At 40.4% G+C, this 23,321-nt stretch overlaps 1 protein-coding gene across 1 annotated transcript in view; it reads right to left on the bottom strand.

The window, feature by feature from the left end:
* The window catches only part of shot (dystonin-like protein short stop), a 331,096-nt gene that overhangs the window by 103,777 nt on the left and 203,998 nt on the right, over positions 1 to 23,321 (bottom strand). The window contains exons 28-31 of the mRNA XM_088269259.1: positions 22,899 to 23,014; positions 12,813 to 22,815; positions 1,886 to 2,032; positions 927 to 1,150 (exon numbers count right to left, since the gene is read on the bottom strand). Coding sequence (XP_088125385.1) covers positions 927 to 1,150; positions 1,886 to 2,032; positions 12,813 to 22,815; positions 22,899 to 23,014 — 10,490 coding nt within the window. The remainder of the gene's footprint in view (positions 1 to 926; positions 1,151 to 1,885; positions 2,033 to 12,812; positions 22,816 to 22,898; positions 23,015 to 23,321) is intronic.

Raw genomic sequence — 23,321 nt, 5'->3', positions numbered from 1 at the left:
ATCTATGCCGACGCTGTCTTAGGTAACTATCGGGAACATACAGACCCATGCTCCGGATAATTTCAGGATTATCCATCATACCGCGCAACAATCGATGAAAATGCGTAATCAAAAAATACTCATTCGTTCTAGTCTCTAAATTATTGTAACCAAGCATACCCTGGAGAAGCTCGGTTGGGTAGAGCCAAGGATAATAGCCGTACTCTCTCATGTAGAGATACCTCAAAAACTTCTTTTGGACTTTCTCTACCATAAGAGAGTACTTAAGCTCGTGTAGCCCCCAAATCATCGAGCCACTCTCGAGTCTACTTCGCACTAAGGAGTTATAAAGTTATAACTAGTTACGTTGTGCTTGGAGAGGGACTTACACTCAATGTTTATTGTTTGTACTTAAATAATGTAATACAGTGGAATCCCAGAAATCTGAAATAATTGGGACTGTGGCCTGTTCGGATTTAGAAAAATTCGGATTAGCCGAGAAATTTGTAATACAGTACATACATAGTACTTTAAGGTGGAGACTGACTGGAGCATTTGGTCGTAACGTAACACGTTACGATGCGAGCATTCAGGCAGTCAGTACAGCGAGCCGAGCGCTTCATCCAAAGTTTCGGATGCTCGGTGATGCTCATCGCGAGCGATGTAACGACGTTATGTTACGACAAAATACTTCGGTCAGTCTCCACCTTTACACTACAGCAAATACGTGGTACACCCAGCTCTAATGTTTTATTTTATTTATTTATTTTTTTATTTGACAGTCACCCAGTGAGAGGAGTATCTGCCAGTGTCTTATTTAAATTTACAATTAACGTGTTTTGTTACGTGTTTTTCTTTGCCTAGAGAATCATATAATATATAAATCTTGTACACAATAACCAAGGTAAAATAATAAATGCAACTGTTATTTTTAAAAAAATAGTCACCTGAACTTGGCCATCTCGTCCCAGGCGGCCTGCAGGCGGCGGTGCATGGCAGAGGCGCGCGCTCCGGCGCGGTCTGCGCGCTCGCGCAGCTGTCGTGCAGCGCGCTCCAGCGCGTCCGCCTCGCGCGCCGCCAGCACAGCGCCGCCCGTCACCACCAGCTGGCGCGCCTGCTCGCCCACGCCCGCCACGGCGCGCTGCTGCGACTCAATCTCTTCCTTGATTTGCTGAAACATGGACACGATCGCCGGTCAAATTGTGATAGCTTGTGATATGACAAAAATATTTTTTTTGGGGTTTTTATGGTTTAGTTGTAAACCAGTCTGCACAAAGTGACAAAAATTTAGGTTTTAATGGTTTAGTTTTAAACCATCGAAAGTGACAATAACTAAGGTTATGGCTTATTGGTAAACCAATCCATACAAAGTGACATTTACCAGGGTTTTTAAAGTTTAGTTGTAAACCAATGCACCCAGAATGACATTTACCGGCATTTTTTTTTTAAAGGAAAAATATTAGCGTTTTTATTATTTAAAAAAATACTTCAATTTCATACTATTTCTGTGAGCCTGAGCGGCTCATTATTAGAAACAGGTATCAAATTGTGGTAGAGTAGGTTCGAACCGAGAAACTCTGACTCAAAAGTCCGCGACACTAACCACGGGACATGGACATGGTTTCGTTGTAAACCAATCTTCCCAAAGTGACAATATTGGTCTTTTTTGGTTTATTTGTAAACCGCTCTGCCCAAAGTGATATTAACTGGGATTTTTATGGTTTATGTGTAAACCAATCTGCCCAAAGTGATATTAACTGGAATTTTTATGGTTTATTTGTAAACCAATCGGCCCAAAGTGATATTAACTGGGATTTTTATGGTTTATTTGTAAACCAATCTGCCCAAAATGGAATATAACAGGGTTTTTAATAGTTGAGTCGGTTTTTTATGGTAAACAGCCCACCTTGATGTTGTTGATCTGGTTGCGGAGGTCGTCCTTGCCCTCCTTGACGGGCTCCTGGCTGGCCAGCCTCTCCTCGATGTCGCTCACCCAGTCCAGCAGCTTGTTGAGCTGCTCGTCGCACAGGCGGTACTTCTCCTCCACGGCTTGCTGCAGGAGTGGAAGGGTGGAAGGAGCGGGAGAGAACAGAACACACATTAGTACAGCGCCCACCAAACTATCAAGTCATCACACATTATCACAAGCAAATATACAGTGGAAGCCGTAGCGTTTGATATCCAGCAATGATGTATCCCTTTGACAAATAGACCCGGCCTGCTTTCAACTTTTGTAATTTTATGATTAAAATGTAACTTTGTTTGAAAATCACTATAAATGTTTTATTATAATTTCTTGAATGTTTTCCGCAGATGCATTGTGGCACATTTTATAAACTTTACAAAATTAAATAACTTTGTTTTAACCACTTTTTTATCATATCAATTTAACCTACCGGTTTCGACAAGAACCTTGTCATCATCAGGGTTTATTTTAAATCTAAAACATTAAAAACATTAAAATACTCTCACCAAAAACACATTCCGGAAAAATCCTAAAAATTATAGGATTTTTTTAGGAGTGGGAATCGAACCAGTGACATCTGGCAAGCTGACGACCTCTAATGTTTTCCTCCTACACTAACTAACCATTATATTAAAACTCAAAAAAATGGTGCATAGGGCACTGCATCAAATTGATGCAATATCAAGTTGAATGTTGATTTCATGAAGGCAAGGTGATCAGTCCTGCGCTTCAGGTAGCAGTCTAGAATGATATCTTATGAAGAAAAAAAAAACTAACTAACCATCACGCCGCTTTCCCGCAGGGGTAGGCAGAGAGAATCGAACGCCACACCACTCTGTCTTTGCAAACATTCTTTGCCTCTTCTACATTCATGCATCTCCTCATACATACCCGACGATTATTACGACTCCTGACCCGGCCGCTTTCAAGTATTTGACATACCCGATTGTGCCAAGTTTTCCTCGGTCGTCCTCTGCTTCTTTTTCCAACTACATTCGCCCCATAAATTTGTTTAACCGTTCTTTCTTCACTCATACGCTCCACATGTCCAAACCATCTCAACACACCTTTCTTAATTTTATTGATAATAAATATAAGAAGTATAAATATAAGAGCGAAAAATCAGTTATTTATCTTGGATGTGGGAATTGAGCCCAGGACCTCCAGAACAGTAGCCTAATGCGCTGACCACTACACTACAGAGACAGGCTTTCAATAACGAGAATTAAGTAATTATAAATAATAAGAGCTGTAATCTTTATATGCATACGGGAAACACTTTCCTAATGGCTAAAAATGACTAAAAAATCTATATTCAAATATTTGTATATAAATACTGGATTTTACCCCGAAAAGGTATCGTTGTCAAGATTCAAATTTGAAAGGAGGCCGAGTTTAAAATCACGGAATAATTGACCCATAAAACCACTGAAAATAATTTACAAAATGTTTATGAATTTGTATTTGAAAGAAATATACATTTTATGAAAAATTACAAGACAAAATGAATAGAATTTTGAAGACCTTTATACATTTTATTTCTTCAAAAAGAGTAGAAATACTAGTCGGGTTAAAACATGCTCGAAAACACAATATCAATCTATTAAACATACACATTTTTACACAAAAAGTATCAAATAATTCAAAATTAATGTAAAAAAATTAAGATTTTCATATGAAATTAATTAAAGTGGTTTTATACCACATCTATTACAGAAAATTGAGTTAGATAAAAGATTTTAAATTGAAAAAAAAAGACAATTTGATACATTTTAATTATTATTTAATATTGGTAAAATAAACATTGAATTTGGTGTTTCAAACCGAACGAACGGTGATTTTGAAAATTGAAAATTAAAAAAAGTTTTTTATCCCAATTCCATTTGAAACATCAAAAATATTATAGCCTGAAATATATTTTCCAAATAATGCAACAATAAAAATAAACCTGTTATTTTTCCACAATTTTGATGAGAAACTTTGTTTAATACCACTCTTTATTAAAATTTATTTTGATTTCAAATAGTTTTAAAGCAACAATCTTTTCTTTTTGTAATGAATTCAAAATACAGAATAGGTTTTAAATAAATTTCAAATCTAGTGGTATTAAACAAAGAAAATATACAATTGACCTAAGTATATATTTGAATTATTTCGAAAGATAACAATGCCTTTAACATAATAACTTTTGTTGTCAATGACAGATTTAAGTATAAAAAAATAATTAAAAATGTACTTTTAATTTACAAAAAATATTATAAATCAAAAAAAGAATCTCTCTCTTTTTATTTTTTTTTGTAGTAAATAAAACAAATATATTTGATGTATTCAGTTGTATTTAAAACATTGTTTAATACCACTTATATGTAAATATGGAGTGGTATAAAACAAAGTTTTTAAATTTATTATTTGAATGCACAAAATATTATTGACGGAAAAGAATATTGAATGGTAAGGGCATTGGTTTGTAAACAAAGAAAAATAAACACCACATATATCGGAAAAGCAGTTCTCGTTCCCACGGAGAATGAATCAAACACATGCTTAGCTCGAGAGATGACAAATGATGCACAGTAAAGGATAAAAGAACAACGAAAAAAGCACCAAAGGACAACGCTACTCCGATGACAAAAGCACTTCCTGAAAACAAATACGACAGAGACAAGCCAGATACTTTTCAGCGACCACTTCGAGACAACGACAAATGATACATAGCATGGATGAAGAAAACCGACACTGAAAAATGAAGCCATACACAGTAAAAGCCGATAAAGCAAGCTAGAAAATGCATGAATTAAATAAATCAAATATGGTACAATGTTTTAAATTATTTCTTAAAAAAAGTGCATTTTTTAAATATAAAATTGCAACTATAAATATCAAAATATGAATCAAATTAAACTAAGATTAATCGGATTATTTTCATGATTATTTATAATGAATAAATAAACTAGATTATTTTAATATTTAAAAAAAAAAACATGTGTTAAGGAGCGTTATTCGAATGCTGTTAGATCATTTTAATTAATTAAAAAAATATATATTAAAAATCTTTTTTTTACATTAAAAAAGATAAAACCTGAAACAGTAAAAAAACGTTTTAAAAATAAATCAAGTATTAAAAAAATCTAAAATAAATATATGTTCACAGCACACAAGAGGTGATGTCCGAAGTGACAAAACACATGGTTGTTAGATTTAAAAATAAAACATTAATTTAACAAATAAATAAGGGGAATACTACCTTTTTTCTTTGTTCTTATTTGAACTTGTACCATAAAGTGAGACCATTCCACCATATTTATGTATGCGGTTAATCACTCGAGTCCTTCCGTACGGACAGCGACCACGTCTGGCATGCAATGCCGGGGTTATGTGAATGAATCGTGACGGGGAACTCAAGCCGGGATCACGGGACAGAGGGACACTTCAATATCGATACCACGAGCCATTTTGTAACTCAAAATTACATTGTTTCAGACCACTTTTGTTAATTTTGCACTCGCTCATACTGCTCGCAAATCTTCCGCGATACTAAACTGAGTAAAATAAAAATAAAATGGAAACGTTTTGCCGATATTTTGTGCCAAAATTTTATAAAATTAATAAAACAAAAATTTGTGTCAAAACCTAACCTAACCTAATATTATTTAGTTAAAAAATAAATAAATAAATTAAATCCCAATAATTCTACATAATTTATGAATATTTAATATTTTATAATTAATATTTAAAAGACTAATTTAGTGATTTTATAACTTAAAAAATAAACTTGTTATAAAATCACTAAACATCTTTATTATAATTTAATTATAATGTCATATAATTAGACAGTATAATGAAGTTATAAAAAAGATATATAGTGATTTTATAACAGAACTATTTTTTACGCTACAGTTAAAAATTATCAAAAAAGTAAATTTAATAAAAAAAAACTAAAATATAATGGTTTTTTATGGCAAGTACATAATTTAAAAAATTACTTTGTTTTAAACCACAGAAATCATGGTCTCAAACAAAGTAATCCCAACAATTTTTAATATCACGGAAGAGCATAAAACAGTATGGTTCTATCACAATGTAGTATGAATGAAGCCAATGATGGGTGATTCCGTGGTAGAATATTGTTAGTATCTAGCAGGATTTGGGTTTAGAGGAATTATTTTAAAAACACATAAAAAAAGCTTTTTTCAAACAGCTGTCATAATCGCTGTCTTAACTTTGTTATTCATATAGAAACAAGAAGCTCTGCTAAAACAAATTTGTAAAGATTCAGAACTAGATTTGAAAGCCAATGTTTTTATTATTACGGAAAATTGTTAATCAAAGTTTCTCATTAAATTTCGAATGAGTTAAGAATGTATTTCAAAGATCAAAGATATTTAATATGGAAACCTTGTTTTTTTAATCACATAATGTGATAAAACAAAAGGTAATAAATAATACATTTTTAAGAACTGAGTCTGTGTTTTAACCCATTGTTTACGTTGAACGCTTAAAAGCGTCTTTTACACACTGTTGGTAGAGAGCAAGAGACGCTTACAAGATTCTATTTGATTACTTTAGGTAGAGCGCGAGAAATGCCAAAAAACATTGTACTTATTGAAATCGGGTTTGCGGTTTCTTGTGATTAGTATACGACCCTAATTAGTAAACTAATTAGGGTGACCCAATACGTCCCTAATTAGTTAACTAATAAGGGTGACCTAATACGTCCCTAATTAGTAAACTAATTAGGGTGACCTAATACGACCCTAATTAGTAACTTATTAGGGTCGTGGTTGATGTTATAACCGCCCGGCAACAGAAGAGGAGAGAAATACCGAAAAAAGTTGTTTTTATCAATCCTGAATAAATCAAAATATAAATATAAGGGTTGGATGAATATAATGTAAGTATTAAAGGTATGAATGGGATTGAAAAGACTTTTGGTTAGGGAATAAAGACACTATGGTTTGGGATATGAAAGACGAAGGTTCGGGGTCAAAAAGACTTTGATTCTGTGGTCAAAAAGCATGGTACGCGCTAAGAAAGGGCTGATGGCAGAGCGGTTGATCTTTTGCTCGCATTTCCAGGCGGGGAATACTCTCGATAGCTAGTCTAACATGTGTTATATCGAGGTTGGCTAGCGTCGCAGGCATTTTGTATCGCTGTAATGAGAAAACCTTCATTGAGTGACTGATCTGTACCCAAGAATGAACAGCTTTCAATTTGTTTTGTACGTTAAAAGGATCGTTGACTTTGTGGTATGGTAATATAATGGTAGGGACTGACCGGAGCATTTCGTCGTAACGTAACGTCGTAACATCGCACGCTGCGAGCATCCGAAACTATGGATGGAGCGCTCGGCTCGCTGTACTGACTATACGAATGCTCGCATCGTAACGTGTTACGTTACGACCAAATGGCTCGGGTCAGTCCCCACCATAACACTCTCCTTATCATTCATCATCGTTGTTTTTTTAAAGTGGTATTACACAAAGTGAACGATGAATGATAAGGAGCGTGTTCAATCTGTTTGTTTGTCTGTGATATTCAGTGATGTTTAATTTTGGCAAATGAATGTTTACTTTTGTAATTTATAGTTTCGGCATTCACTCGTGGTAAGACATGATTGAATTTTAATTGTTTTTTACCACTTGAGTATTATATTGTAACAAGTAGTATAAACGTAAACACGGCTAGTTTAGAGAACTACAGATGTTGTCATCAACAGGTAAAAATACAGTGTGTATTTTCACCTGTTTATGAAAACATCTGCAGTTCTCGAAACTAGTCATGTTTACGTTAATAAACTTTTTTTAAAGTGGTCTTATAGAAGAGTTTTATTTATTTTTAATGTTTTTCTTGTTACTTTATTTTGGTGACAATTTTAATTTGTCCCTTTCACTGAGTCTACCACCGACAATAAGAAAACTCAAAAATGTATCTAACAATCGAATTTAAAACTTTAAACAACAAAATAAATTAAAAATTTAAAAACTTTGTTTTGAACCAGTATTTGAGATATTCAATTTATTGAAAAAAATGGTTAAAACAAAGATTTTTTACATGAATTTTCATTGAAAAAATTGAGAAATTGTATAAACCCAGTGTGTTGCAGAGAACAAAGCTCTGGGTTCGATTCCCGGCCAGGTAAGTATAGTGTTTATAGCGTAAATATTGTGAACCCTAGATCTATACCACCTGAAGCGACAGACTGATCACCTCACATAGTGTAGTTTGCGATCAATCCTGCATTGATCAGAGCAGTGCTCTTTTTACCTATTTTATGAATGAAAATAAATGTTTTAATGTCGACACGTGTTTCAATTTTGTGAAATTAATGTTTTAATGTCAACACGTGTTTCAGTTTTGTGAAATGGATGTTTTTGTGTTTACACGTGTTCAGTTGTGTAAAATCAATGTTTTAATGTCGGCACGTGTTTCGGTTTCATGGCATGGATGTTTTAATGCAAGCGAGTGTTTGGTTCAAATAGCTGTTCATTCCTTGGTAAGCGGTGGGGGTACAATTATTATTATTATTATTATTCGATGCTACGGCAATATCAGGAGGGTTGGTTGATCAGTTTCATGCAAAGATTTTGTGTTTTTCTTATATTTGAGTTGCGAAACACGCCAATATAGACTTTAGAATATTATATCGGAAAGGGTGCAAAATACAACCTGGATAAGTGCAATACAATTTGAATAACGTGTTATAATATATTATTATTATAATTTGTGTTTTAATTTGACATTTAAGAACTGATAGTTTTTTTTTAAATTATTTACGAAAGGAAGGACAATCAGTATTCAATACATATATAAGTGCGTATAGTATAGAAGAATATTACTCCAGAATTCGTAATCAATGGGGGTCTGTTTTCAACATATTTTTCTATCATCTATATCAACTTTGGGTAGTGAAAACATCGTCTTTGATGATAATATAGATAAATATCTTAACAGCTTATTTTTTTAAAAAATAGCTCACTGTGAAACATTGTAAATTTGATATTTAAAACATTATTTTACTACAGAGTTCACAGTTCACAGTGTGAACATACTGAATTTGTAAAAAACATTATTTTACAAAAGAATTCACAGTGTGAACATACTGAATTTGTAAAAAACATTATTTTACAAAAGAATTCGCAGTGTGAACATACAGAATTTGTTAAAAAACAGTATTTTACAACAGAATTCAGTGTGAACATACTGAATATGTAAAAAAACATTATTTTATGACAGAATTCATACTATGAACACACTGAATTCGTTAAAAACATTATTTTACGACAGAATTCATAGTGTGAACATACTGAATTTATAAAAAAAACATTTATTTACAAAAGAATTCACAGTGTGAACATACTGAATTTGTTAAAAAAACAGTATTTTACAGCAGAATTCAGTGTGAACATACTGAATATGTAAAAAACATTATTTTACGACAGAATTCATAGTGTGAACATACGGAATTTATAAAAAAAACATTATTTTACAAAAGAATTCATAGTGTGAACGTACTGAATTTGCAAAAAACATTATTTTACAAGAAAATATAAAATGTGAACATAATGAATCTATTAAAAGAATAAATTTAATGATAGAATTCACAGGGTGAACATATTGAATTTATTTAAAAAAATATATGATAGAATTCACATTGTGAACATACTCAATTTGTTAAGAAAAATACATTATTTTACGATGGAATTCACATAGGAAAAATACTAAATAAACTGTGTACAGAAAAACTCAAGCTAAAATTCTTCTTCATCCATAGCAGCTTCTGCCGTATTCGTAAATGTAGGTGGCAGTAAATATGTATCAAAAATATAAATGGAGACAATTTGATATTCGGTTGAAATAGACACCCAGAGATCACGAATCAGGGGTAAGAGAAATAACACGGAAGGCTTCTAACATTTAAACTACAATACATGTGTAAAGAGATTTACCAGGTAATAAAATATAATAATAGTAATAATAAAATAAAACAGGTAATAAAACAGCCTGCTCTAAACATACGAGGCAATAGAATATAAATAAAACACAAAATCATAAATGACCCTAACTCGGAACACAGTGGCAAAACCCGACATCAAATGTATTTTTCAAAATAGTTTTATTTTTAAAAAAACTATCAATATCGACAAATGTTTCTTAAATTAATGCCTTTCATTTGCCGTTTTGAAATAATAAAATAAATAAAACCCTTATCCGCACCCCAATGATGCATAGGGCACTGCGTCATATAAACGCAGTGTTATCTTGATCGTTTACACACGAAGGAAAGGTGATCAGCCCTCCGCTTCAGGTGCCAGTCCAGGGTAATAATATTGAATAAATGTTAAAGTGAAAAAATCACTTATATTTATTTTACCCCCCTTGGGAATCGAACCCGGGACCTCCAGAACGGTAGCCGGGCGTGCTGACCATTACACTACGGAGGCGGACGATATAGTTTTGAAAAAGACTGATCAATTGTGATTATCTTGATAAAGAAGCGGTTAGCTTCGAAACCGGTAGACATTATAATCAAGGTATAATAAAATATTTATTTTGATTTTAAAAGAATGTCACATTTTAATTATAAATATTTTATAGTTCTTTTTATTAGGAGTCCGCCTCCGTAGCGTAATGGTCAGGACGCTCGGCTACCGTTCTGGAGGTCCCGGGTTCGATTCCCAAGGGGGGTAAAATAAATATAAGTGATTTTTTCACTGTAATATTTATTCAATACTACCCTGGACTGGTACGTGAAGCGGAGGGCTGATCGCCTTTCCTTCATGTGTGAACGATCAAGATAACACTGCGTTTATACGACGCAGTGCCCTATGCACCATTAGGTGTGGATAAGGGTTTTATTATTATTATTATTATTTTATTAGTGTTTCAAAAGTGGTTTTTTTGTAATTAAAAAATACAATACAATGCGTGTTTTGCCAATGTTTTTATTTTCTAAATGAATGATGAGTATGATATATGGTAAAAAAATGAACACATTCAATATTTTAAGCAAATCATAACACTTCCACCGATTTCGACCATTTAAAATTAAAAATCAAAAATTCAAGGGTCGTTTGATGTAAACATGACAAGAGAGTTCATTTTACGCATCATTTTCATACAAAATGTTAATTTTTTGACAAAATTTTAAGTGCGTGAAAATTTTTGTCGACTATTTTGGATTTTGCTCGACAAGGAGTAATATATATCAAGATTTTGTATTGATATCTCAACATAGATGAAGAAGAATATAGAAGTCTGGGCATTGAGAGGAATTATGACCTGTCATTGGCTGATTTAAGCGATCACTTTATATACTGTGTAACATTCACCATTCTAACCACGATTGACTTTATAACCCAAGTTATATTTATGCTTCAATTGAAAAGATCGTCTGTATGCTACTTCATCGGCGTCATCTATGATTGAAATTACTAAGTTTTTACCAGCAAAAACCTTTATGAAATGTATGTAAGATTCTGCTACTAAAAACTTATTAATTTCATTCAAAGATGTCGTCAATAATTTAGCATACAGGTCTTCAATTGAAGCATATATCGTTCACTCCTTTCAACAACGTCATACATCAAAAATTGTAAATTTTCAGAATGCCCAGAAAATGTACCATATCACAGCAAAAGCGGCATATTTTTAACTTAATATTTACCCGCTACAGGGCAGAAAGTGTTGTTTTTGCATTTTGAAGAAAAGGTATTGTTTGATTATTTTTTAAAATATACTAAATATTTTCAAATGGAGAAAAAACCTTCAGGTTTTACCTAAAAAGATCTGTTGCACAGTAAAAAGTTCAAAAAGTGGCTTGATATTTATTTTTAATACATTCTATTATAGTTTTAAACTTTAAAAACGATCTCCTGAAAAATCAAGTTTTTTGATACATGGCGTTGTTGAAAGGAGTGAGCGATATATAACTCGTAAAATTTGAGTAGTGTGGTTGTCAATCGTGGGTAGAATGGTGAATTTTACATGTGTGTAAAGCGATGACTTGAACCAGCCTATAACAGGTCATAATTCGTGTAAATACCCAGACTTCCATTTACTTCTTCATCTATGTTGGAGATATCACTAAAAAATCTTGACTAAATGGTCCATTTAGTATTAAAATGATTGAAAAACAAACCGTCCGTCAAGTTTGAAGCCATCTTTGTCATAGAATGGAGGCTTACATGAATGTATTTCGCAATATTGAACACAAATTCCGGCATCATGCGGTTAGGAACGAGATCGTCCAATTGATAACAACAGAAAAATCAGTCACGGTCCGGGGAATCCAAAAATTCGAAAGGATCAAGCGATAATAATAAGCGGATTCAAAAAAATCCATAACCATCATTCAGTTTAAAAATTCAATAAAAAAAAAATGGAAAAAAAAATATCGCTCACTCCTTTTAAGAACGTCATAAATCAAAAATCGTCAATTTTCAGTTGTACATGTTTTCGGAATGCCCAGAAAATGTACTAAAATATATCCCAGCAAAAACGGCATATTTTAAACTTAATATTCACCCGCTACAGGGCAGAAAGTGTTGTTTTTGCATTATGAAGAAAAGGCATTGTTTAATTATTTTTTAAAATATATAAAATATTTTTGAATTGGAGAAAAAACTTTCAGGTTTTACCTCGAAAGATCTGTTGCACAGTAAAAAGTTCAATAAGTGGCTTGATGTTTATTTTTAATACATTGTATTATATTTTTAAACTTTAAAAACGTTCTACTGAAAAATCAAGTTTTTTGATTTATGACGTTCTTGAAAGGAGTGAGCGATATGTGCTGTTGCGATGCGATGGAAGAGACGAGAGTAATAAAAGTAATAAGAGAGTGAAGAATAGAGAATGGAGAGTGACTCACCCTAGTTTCTGCAGCCAATATGTACCCCTTGGCCTGTGCTTTGACAAAGTCGATCGATATGCCCTTGGCCGGGTCGACGACCAGCCGCCCGCCCACGGGGTCCACGAGCTGCGCGCTCATGGCTCGCTGCAGCGGCACTATGTGACCGCTCTCCGGGTCCTTCACCACCGTGCTGGACGGGTCCACGATACCCCGGTCGATGCATTCCGTCAACGTCAACCGCTTGCGGTCCATGACACTTGTCGTGATGAAGGGATCGCAGAACCCGCCAGTCGTCGGGTTATAGATGCCGAACTCCAGGCACTCTCCGAGCGTGAAGCTCCTTTCCGGCGTCATGAGCAAACCGCTCTCGATCGCAGCCGACAGCGGATGCAGTTTCGACGTCTTTGTATCCAGAATATTCCCTTTCTCCGCGTCCATCAGCCCTTTGCGGAACGCCTCCGGCAGTTTAACCAGCTTCTTTTTGAGATTGTCCCTGATCAGCGCCGTGTCCGGATCGACGTGGCCCAAGATGGCCGCATCTTTGACCGAGAGCACCTCGTCGGTTCGCGGATTCGTAAACCGGGCCGTCTGGACGTCCAGGACCTTCGTTTCGATCGCCCGCTCAAAGGACAGAGGTTCGCGATAGTAGACGATGAGACCGTTCTCGAATACGACGCACGCGGCTTTGGACCGGCCCGATTGAGGATCGAGAGCCGCCTTGCTGTTTAGATCGACCGCGCCTTCGTCAATAGCCGTTTGTAGAGTTCTAAACTTGCCGGTCTGAGGATCTTTGACAACGGCCGTTTTCGGATCTATAAACTCGAAGCGCAGAGCCTCGTCTAGCGTGAACTCTCTCAAAACGGGCTCCTTTTCTCTAGTGTAATCTATAGAAGCTCTGCGAATGCCGCGGGAAGAAGTCAAAGGCTTCAAAACGGTCACCAAGTGCCCTTTGTCTAACGCTACGTCTAAATTGTAAGCTCGCTTCATCTTGGAGTCTAACACCCTACCCTTGGTGACGTCAATGTCACCATTTTCGATAGCTGCCGACAGAGATTTAAGCTTGTTTGTAACGGGGTCTTTGAGAGCCGTAGTGTCCGGATCTATGAAACCACTCGCAATTGCCGCATTAAGATCTAAGAAGTCGCCTGACCTGGGGTCTACGAATTTACCGGTGTCGGGTCTGAAGAGCCCGTTCCTGACCGCTTCCTCTATGGAGATATTCCTACCGCTAGTCACTATCAGGCCCCTAAGTTTGGCCTCAATCAGATTGATGGAATTACCGTTTGGCAGATTGTAACACCCTATATTCTCGTCAATCAACTTGGCCTTTATTGCTTCAGGTAACTTAACATACTTGCTCGCTTGGATGTGCTTGACTAACGACAACTCGGGACTGATCAGATCTTCCGCGACGGCCTCTTTGAGGGTCAGGGGTCTCTCAGTAACGGGGTGCTTGAACTTGGACTTTTCTACGTCGTAGAACTCCATAGCTAACGCGTCGTACAGGGAGAATCCGGCACCTTCGATGTCTACGATCAGACCTAGTTCCATCGCCTTGCTAAGAGAGATGGATACATCAGAGCCTGGCTCCGTGAAAAGTCCACTCCTCCTGTCTACCACACCGGTGCGGCACGCTTCGGCCAGAGTCAACGGCTTTTCCGACTTCTTGTCAAAATAGCACAGATACTTGGGATTGATGATGAATTTCCTGGTGGCCTCGTGAAGGGTGATCTTCCTGCCGGAGACCGGGTCCGCGAACTTGCCAGTTTTCTCGTCATAGAGACCTTGGTGAATGGCTCTCTGCAGGGAAATGCTGGCCTTGCTGTCCACCAGAAGTCCTATCTCGAAGGCCTCTTTGATTGTCATGGCGTTGTTGTCTTTGTTGATGTCTTTCACTGTGCCAGTTTTGCTGTCAACCACGCCGATTTCTAAAGATTCCGGCAGGGAGATCTTCTTCCAGCTGCCTGATCTGATATCCTTCACGTGGACAGAATCCGGGTCGATGAGATTAAGTTTGATAGCTTCAGCGAGGTGGTATTTCTTTCCCGTATTGGGGTCCATGAACAATCCCGTTCTCTCGTCATAGATGCCTTTAGAAACGGCTTCGCTGAGCGACATCGGTTTGCGGACTTCGATCAGGACGCCTCTCTCGAAAGCTTCCTGGAAGTCGATCTTTACCCGGTCTCCTAGAACGACTGTTCCGGTTCTAACGTCGACTATTCCTCTGTCAACCGCGAACTCGAACGGAAGCACCTTCCCGTCCACGCTGACCAGAGTGGACTGAGGGTCCAACATGCCCTTCTTCAGAGCCCTATCGGTGGCTACCTTCTCTCTGCTGTCCGGGTGAGTGAATTTACCCGATTTCGGATCGTAAAATCCTTTGAACACTGCTTCCGGCAAACTGAATTTACGCTTAGCCGGGATGATCAAACCTCTTTCGGATGCGTCTACAAAAGTCATTTCATCCCCTTTAAGAGGATCCTTGGCTTTTCCGAGTTTCGAATCAATAATGCCGGTTTTGATCGCATCACCGAGAGAGATGATTTCTCCCGTTTTGGAATTTTTTACTGTCAAAACGTCTGGATCAATTTCACCCTTTTTGATGGCGTCTTCCAGGGTCTTGGTGTTGGCGTCGATGGTCAACAGGCCTGAGTCTGGATCGTAGCATCCCTGGACGAGGCCTTCTTGGAGAGACCACGGCTTCTTATTGCTCAAGAGATAACCCTTCTCGTTGGCCACGTCCAGAGTCATCACCGGGTTGGTGATGATGCCGGCTTCATCGTTAAACAATCCTACCTTAATAGCGTCGTTCAAGGAAACTAACTTATCGTGTTGGTCGTCTTTGATCTTCACCGAATCCGTTTCGATCAGTTTGCTCTCGATAGCCTCGCTGACCTTGATTTCGCTACCTGATCTCGGATCTAGGACCTTTCCAGTTTTAGAACGATAATACCCCTTTTCGATAATATCTACAATGGACCACCTCAAATGCGTGGTTATCACGTACCCTCTCTGGTAAGCGACGTCCAATGTGATCAAATTACCCGCTTTGGTGTCCCTCAACTTGCCGGTGTCGGAGTTGACCAATTTAGTCGTCAAGGCATCTTCGAGGGTGACAAAAGCGTCGGCTCTGGTGTCCTTGATCTCCGAAATGGTCGGGTGGAGAATAGACCTCTCAACAGCTTCTTCGACAGTGACCTTTTGACCAGTTGCCGCGTCTTTGATTTTGCCCGTGGAAGGATCGTACAGGCCCATTTTTATGACCGCCTCCAAAGAAACGGGTCTCCTGTCGCTAGTAGATAATAAACCGTTGATGAAGGCTATTTTCAATTCGATTTGGTGTTTGGTCTCGATATCGATGATGACGCCGTGGTAGAGGTCTACGAAACCGAGTTCGATAGCCTCCGTCAAAGTGATTATTTCATTATTGGTCGGATTCTTCATAGAAATTGTGTCGGAATCAATGAGTTTCAAGCGAATCGCGTCGGCGAATGAATATATTTCACCCGTGTTGGGATCCTTGAACTCGGAGGTGTTTGTATCAAAGGCGCCGGAAGTCAAAGCATATTCGAAGGATATGGGCTCAACAATTGTAGAGCGACTCGGATGTCCTTCCACGATCCAGCCTCGGTCCATGCAGTCAAAGAAGGAGACTCTCTTGCCAGACTTGGGATCCACCATGTGACCGGTATTTTTATCTATCAGGGGAACGCCGATGGCTTCCTCCAGAGGGTAGAACTGTTCATTTTTATCGTTGAGATCTTGAACAAACAGATTTTGGGGGTCGTAAACGGAGTAGATCATATCGATGAACGAAATTTTTGCGCCGGTTCTGGGATCTATGAAGATCTGTTTGACGGAATCGTAAAAACCGTACTGCGACAAGATTTCGGGGGATAATTCCTGGAAGGAAATGGATTTGGGTTTCTCGTGTACGATGGAAATGCAATTTTTGGAGACGATATCTACGACGTCCAACGGGCTGATCTCTCCCTGGTCCAGAGCGTCTTGAACAGTTAGCTTATTAGTCAGGGTGGATTCGTTTCCGTCTATTAAAATGTGGCACACTTTTGGCTCTATCTTTCTCTGTCCGATAGCGTCACCCAGAGGTAATCTCTCGTAAACTACGCCACTTTCGGTAGTGGTTTTCTTGGACTTTTCGGTCGGAGGCATCGGTTGAGCGAAGATTGCGGATTCCCTGATGGGAGAAATGCGATCGGTAGATTCACCCACGTCAATCAGTTCGACCTCGTCTTTAGGAGATCTCTCTTTGTCTGGTTTCTTTTCCTTAGTGTCGGTGATATACTTTGGATCGTCGTCTCTAGAGGGGCCAGTAATGGAACTGGAAATCAATATCTCCTCTTGTATATTGACGGATTCCGTATACTCTACGGAATGTCTATCTGGTTCGGGTTTGATTTCATCCGTACTCGACAATTTTTTATCAGGGGATTTCTCTATTACGGGTTTTACTTTTCTCGGCGGAGTGACCGGGACTGTTTCTTCCACTTTGCTCGGTGCGGAAGGTTTTCCAGGCTTGCGGGTATCTTTGACAGCAGGAATGACTTCTTCCTTGTCGGGTGACTTCTTAGTTAGGCTCTTGATGCCTTTGGCGATGGCCATTCCCGCAATCACGGGAGATGCCACTACAGCCAGAATACCGAGTTTGGCGGCGTTTTTAATATCGACGGACTTTCCGGTCGATTTGTCCTTGACTTTTCCAGTTTTAGGATCGATGAGACCCTTTTTCAAAGCTTCCTTGAGGGTGACTTTGCTGCCAGATTGAATATCGTAGACGACAGAATCAGGATCGATGATTTTCTTTTCCAACGCCTCTTTGAAGGTGTAGGATTTCTTCGGATTTTTAGGATCCTTGAACTTGCATGTTTTCTCGTCGTAAATAGTTTCGTAAGCTTCGATCAGAGTCATATATTCCGTCTTAATTTCGACTACTTCGGTGTGGTGTTCGATGGGCTTTGCCTCGATGGACGTATCTAGAATTCCTTGCGTGATGGCTTCGGAAATGGTCATCGACTTTCCAGTGTCGGGATTGCTGAACGTGCCACTTTCCATGTCGACCAAGCCCTGCTGGACGGCGTCTTCGAAGCTGACTTTGACTTCCTTGGATGTGAAATGTTCCTTGCTGGTCTTTTCGTCTTTGATGATTCCCCTTAGCCTCGCTTCTTCGATGCTTATTATTTTCCCTGTCTCTACTTCTTGAACTTCGTTAGCGCTCATCAAGACGTAACCCGAAAGGATTTCTATCATTTTAGTGGTGATGGTATGGTGAGAAGTGACGGTTTGGGTGACGGAAGTCACGCCGGCGGTCGTCGCAAACGAAACGAGCTGTTCCAACGGCTTCACGATCAGGAGACCTCGTTCGATAGCTTCGGATATGGGCACAGTTTTTCCGGTCTTAGGATTAGTGAAAGTTCCTTTATCGGAGTCTATCAGCTTGCGATCGAGAGCGTCCTTTATTTGGACGGCATCTTTGTCGGCGGGGAAAGGTATGGCCATGATAAAGTCATCGTTGATGGCGTCTTCGATGGGCGTTTTGATTCCCGTTATCGGGTGGGTGACGCGCTTAGAGTCGGCATCGACCAGACCTCTCTGCACCGCGACGGTCAGCGTCATGCCGGCCGGAGGAATATCCTCGATGGGAGACTCGCCTTGGGGCTCCTTATCGAACACGTTGACTCCTACGGCGGCGAGCAGGTCCAAGTTGCCGCTCCTCGTTTTGACCAGAGACTGGTTTTCATCCACGCTGCCCTCGACGATCGCTCGCTTCAGCGTGATCTTCTGTCCGTCCGGGCTCACCATGGTGGACAGAGGGTCCACTATATCGCAAACGATAGCTTCGCGCAACGAGAGACGATCCCCAGTTTCCGGATGAATGATCTTGCAAGTCTCCCGCTCGATCAGGCCTTGCTTCGCCAACTTGGGAACGGACAAGCTCCGGGCTAACGGAATGAGTAACTGGTCGGTGCCGTCGGGATCCAGTATGCCTCGTTCGATGGCTTCGTTGATGTTCAGCACGTCACCCCGTTGAGGATCGACGATGGATCCTTTGTCTCCGTCAACTTTCTTGTTGAGAACCGCTTCCGACAGAGTGATGGATTCTCCGGTGGGTGAAATGAAGTTATCTTTTTTGCCCAAAATTTCGGCGGTTTCATCGTCGATCATTCCTTTTTCGACGGCTTCTTTCGGGCTCACTACCTTCTTTCGCATTTTCTGCAAAATGACCGGCTTACCAGCCTTTTCTGGGCTCACGTCGAACGACCTCGCACTCCCAATGGTTACTTTGAACTTAGGTTCGGTGGTTATTCTAGATCGTGTCAATTCCGCTTCGGATAGCATTTTTGGTGATTCCGTATAAGTGGTCGTAATAGTACTGACCTTCTTGTTGGAGTCCACAGAATCCAGAAGCTGGCTAGCATATTCCGGAGTGACGAGACCTTTCTCGATGGCTTGTTGCAGGTTTATTTCCTTTCCTGTTTGTGGGTCTTTGACTATGATAGACTTGGAAGTACTTTCTGTCGATGTTTTGATAACGCTCTGCGGTTGCGCCGTTTCGGTGACCACACCGTGTTGAGTGATGATACTCTCCATAGTTTCATTATCGATGAGCCCCTGAGAGACGGCGTCGTCCAGGGGAATCTGTTCTTTAGTCACCGGATGCGTCACAAACATCTTTCTTACTATTTTAACCGTGGTGTTACGTTCAGAATCGAGGAACTCTTTAAGTTCTTCGGGTTTGATGGAACCCGATTCGAGGGCTTGCCGTGTGGTCATCCGTTTGCCAGTCGCCGGATCCGTAATGATGACCTGCGACTCGAAGTCGTCGGTGGTAGTCGTCGTCACAGTCGGAGGGGATTCCCGTTGAGCCTGTTCATATTTCTTCAAAGTTTCATCGTCAACTAGTCCTCTTTCGTAGGCTACTTCCATGGGCAACTTTTCACCCGTTTTAGGGTCGACTACCATAGTGCTCTTGATGACCCGAATGGCTTTAGCGCCAGCGACGAGGGGAGCTCCTATGACGGCGAGAACGCCGAATTTGGCCGCGTCTACAATACTGATTTTCCTACCTGATTTGTCGATATAGTCCCCTGTGCTCTCATCGATGATACCCCTCTTAATGGCCTCCTTAATGGTGATCTCCTTCCCGGTAGAAGGGTCTTTGACTTTGACAGCCTCAGGATCGACGGTGCCATCTTTCACGGCGGTTATGATGTTTTGAGATTTTCCTGTTTTCGTAATAATGACCAAAGCAGTGGAGGGATCGTAGATCACACCCGGGGCCACTTGCGACGGCTCCGGAGACGAGAACTCCACATCGGAGCTCTTGATCTCGGTGAAGACCGGAGGGCTGTTGTCGAGAACGCTGGACACTTCCACAACGTCCGGTTGCCCGGTCACTTTGGTGATCTGAATGAGTCTCTGATTCGGGGACTCATCGTGCCTTCTGGCGCCTAATATGACCAGATTACCCTCGATGGCTTGTTTCATCGGAACGTATTGGCCTTTGTGTTTATATTGACCCGTGCCGTTGAGAATGCCCTTCTCCATGCTTCTGATCAGGGTTATCTCTCTTCCATTCTTAGGGTCAATAACCGTAGCCGATTTAGGGTTGATGATTTTCAACTTGACGCATTCTTCAAAGCTAACTAACCTATCCGTGCCCGGAATGATGAAGAGACCTGTGACGGGGTCGAAGAGTTTCTGCTCTATCGCTTCGGCTAAATACCAACCGTCAGGAGGGAGCTCGAAGACCTGCTTCTCCATAGATTTACGTTCCGAAGTTACGAAGTTGGTAGTGGCAGTTTTACTGGACACCGTCGTGGTGCGGACCGTGCCGAACGAATCGGAGACGTCCATACGCTCGTCAGAACCAGATTTTGTATACATTTTCTCGATACTCTTCTGAAGAGTGACCGGATCGGGTCGGAATACGGATCCTGTTTCCGGCTTGGTTACCGGACTCGTCATACCGGGACCCGGCGAAGGGTCCTTCACGAAAGACTTCTTAGTTATCTTTAGTTCTACAAACTGTCCCGGGGAACTACTCTTTTTTATCGACTTGAACGACGGACTCAGCGGTGATCCGTCGGCGTTCTTTCCTACCTGAATATCGTCACCCAACAGACCTTCGTCTAGAGCTTGCTGTATGGGGATGATTGTCCCGGAAGTGGGATCCGTGAAGGTCTGCGTTTGCTCGTCAATGAGTCCCCTCCTGACAGCCTCCGTGAAGCTGATGATGGTATCCGTCCTAGCGCCTAAGTTGGTGTTCGTAACAGTGACATACCGTTTGACGGTCTTGGTGACCGTCTGTGTGGTGAGAGTGATATTAAGTAAAGAATTAAGCAAAACGGCTCCTTCGGGAGTGATCAGATTGACTTCTACGGCTTTATCGAGAGGCAAGGGCCTTTGAGTTTGCGGATCTAACAGATACCCTGTGTGTGGGTTCAAAACCCCCGCGAATACGGCATCCATAACACTTAACTCCTTAGAATTCTGGAAAATACCTACTTTACGATTTAACATTTCGTATACCTCCGGACGGATCGCGCCTGACTTGATACCCTCGTCCATGGAGATGAGCTTCGTCGGTTTGTAACTGGCTATGATACTGCCGCCGTTCTGACTTGAAATCAACCCCTTATTCGAGGCCCTATTGAAAGACAGGAACTCGTTAGTTCCCGGATCGCGGAAGCCGTCAATGTCGAATAAGGACTTCTGCGAGACCGACGTGATCAGACCTCTGTCGACAGCTTCGGGAATGGTGCATATCTCGCTAGTCAAATTGTCCCGGTACCTTGTGATGTCGGGAAGAATGATTCTGGAGGCCAGAGCTTCCGACAGCGAAAGCAGCTCCCCGGTTTTAGTATTGGTGACGGACTTGACGTTATCGCTGTCCAACACTCCGCAAGAGATGGCCTCTAGAATGTTCAACTTAGATTTTTTCAATGGCGAGGCGATGAGGCCGGCACTATCCATAAGGGAACTATCTACTACATCTTTGAGCGTCATGGGCTTACAGATTAATCTCCTAGTTTGAGCTTCGTTAAACTTGAGTTTATCTTTAGAAACGTTGTTCACGTACCGACCGAATTTGGGGTTTACGATACCCGTACGAATAGCCTCGGACAGAGTGATCTTCCGGTCGGCGGAAGGATCGACCACTTCGCGAACCTCCGGGTCGATGAGCTTATTGGCGATGGCGACGTCTAATTGAAATTTGTCTCCGGAATTACGATCCACAATCCAACCGGACTCGTCTTCGACTAAACCTTGCAAAATAGCGTCGGATAGGGAGACGGCGCTGGATTTGATCTTGATAATCTCGTTGTAAATCAAATAGCCTCTTTCGTAGGCTTCCGATACGGAAATATAGGTCCCGTCTGGGAGTCGGAACAGTCCTTTCTGCAAATCGACCTGTCCGACGTTCATCGCTTCGGCGATGCTCATTCCCTGTCCCGGGACTTGCCTCGGTTCTGAAATTACCTTAATTCTCTTTTCGGCCGGGTCGGAGAAGCCGCGCTCAGCGTCGTACAGCTCTCTCTGGATGGCCTCCAGGAGCGTGACCTCCTTGCCGTCCTCCGTGGTGCCGCAGGGGCCCACTAGCCGCGAGGCGAGCCCGGGGTCGATGTGCCCGTCGCGGGCAGCCTGCTCTATGGGCACACTCTGCCTGCTGTCCACGCTGGTCACTATCCTCCCCGTCCTCACGTCCAGTATCCTCATGCTGATAGCCTGCCCGACCGTGAGCACCTCTCTGGTCTCCGGGTGTACGATACCTCTCGACTCGATGATATTGGATCCTTCGTACATCTTGTGGACCCGCTTGAGGTTTCTCAGGTCGGCGCCGCTGTTGGCCTCTTTGCCGTTTATTATCGTCGTCGTTTTGTAGACGGAAGTCTTTCCGTTTGTGACTGTGGAATCGTGAGGGGATTTGGAGTTGACAGTGACCGTAGTCCTGGAAGGAGATGTACCATCGGCCTCCATTTGTTCTGTAGTTCTTATATATCTGAAAGAGAAGAGAATGCAATGTGAGCCATTGTTGTGAGAATGCAATGTGAGCTAGAAAGATGCTAGAGAAACAAGACTTACTGCGATGAGGTAGTGTAGTGTGTGGAGACCGTCTGCTCGGTGGAGGCTATGTCGTGCATGTTGAACTCCTGGCGGAAGGAGCGCACGGAGCGCGGCGCCATGGCCTCCACCAGACGCTGTGGACAAGGCAGGAATGACATTATTAATTTTGATCATTCATTACATATTCTACCAGACAATGAATTATTCATTCCATTGATGATACAGTAAACGCTTTTTAAACTGGCGCTGCTTTAACCAGCCTCTTCTAAGAATGCTAGGAATGAATTGATGAGTGGCTTTTTCCTGTACATATTTTTTACAGTTTGTGAAATGTTAATTTTTAATTTGAGTTTCTAACACAGAATAAAAGTTTTCTTTTGTTAGTGTTCTGAAAAAAATGTGTATTTTTTCTTTTTAAGCTACCTTCTCTTTACAACATTT

This window comes from Brachycentrus maculatus, unplaced genomic scaffold (genome assembly GCF_059751285.1).
Source record: "Brachycentrus maculatus isolate JH-2025_06_01 unplaced genomic scaffold, ASM5975128v1 h1tg000343l, whole genome shotgun sequence".
Taxonomy (NCBI): domain Eukaryota; kingdom Metazoa; phylum Arthropoda; class Insecta; order Trichoptera; family Brachycentridae; genus Brachycentrus; species Brachycentrus maculatus.
Note: the sequence above shows the minus strand (reverse complement) of the source record. Positions and strands in the feature narration are given on the sequence as shown.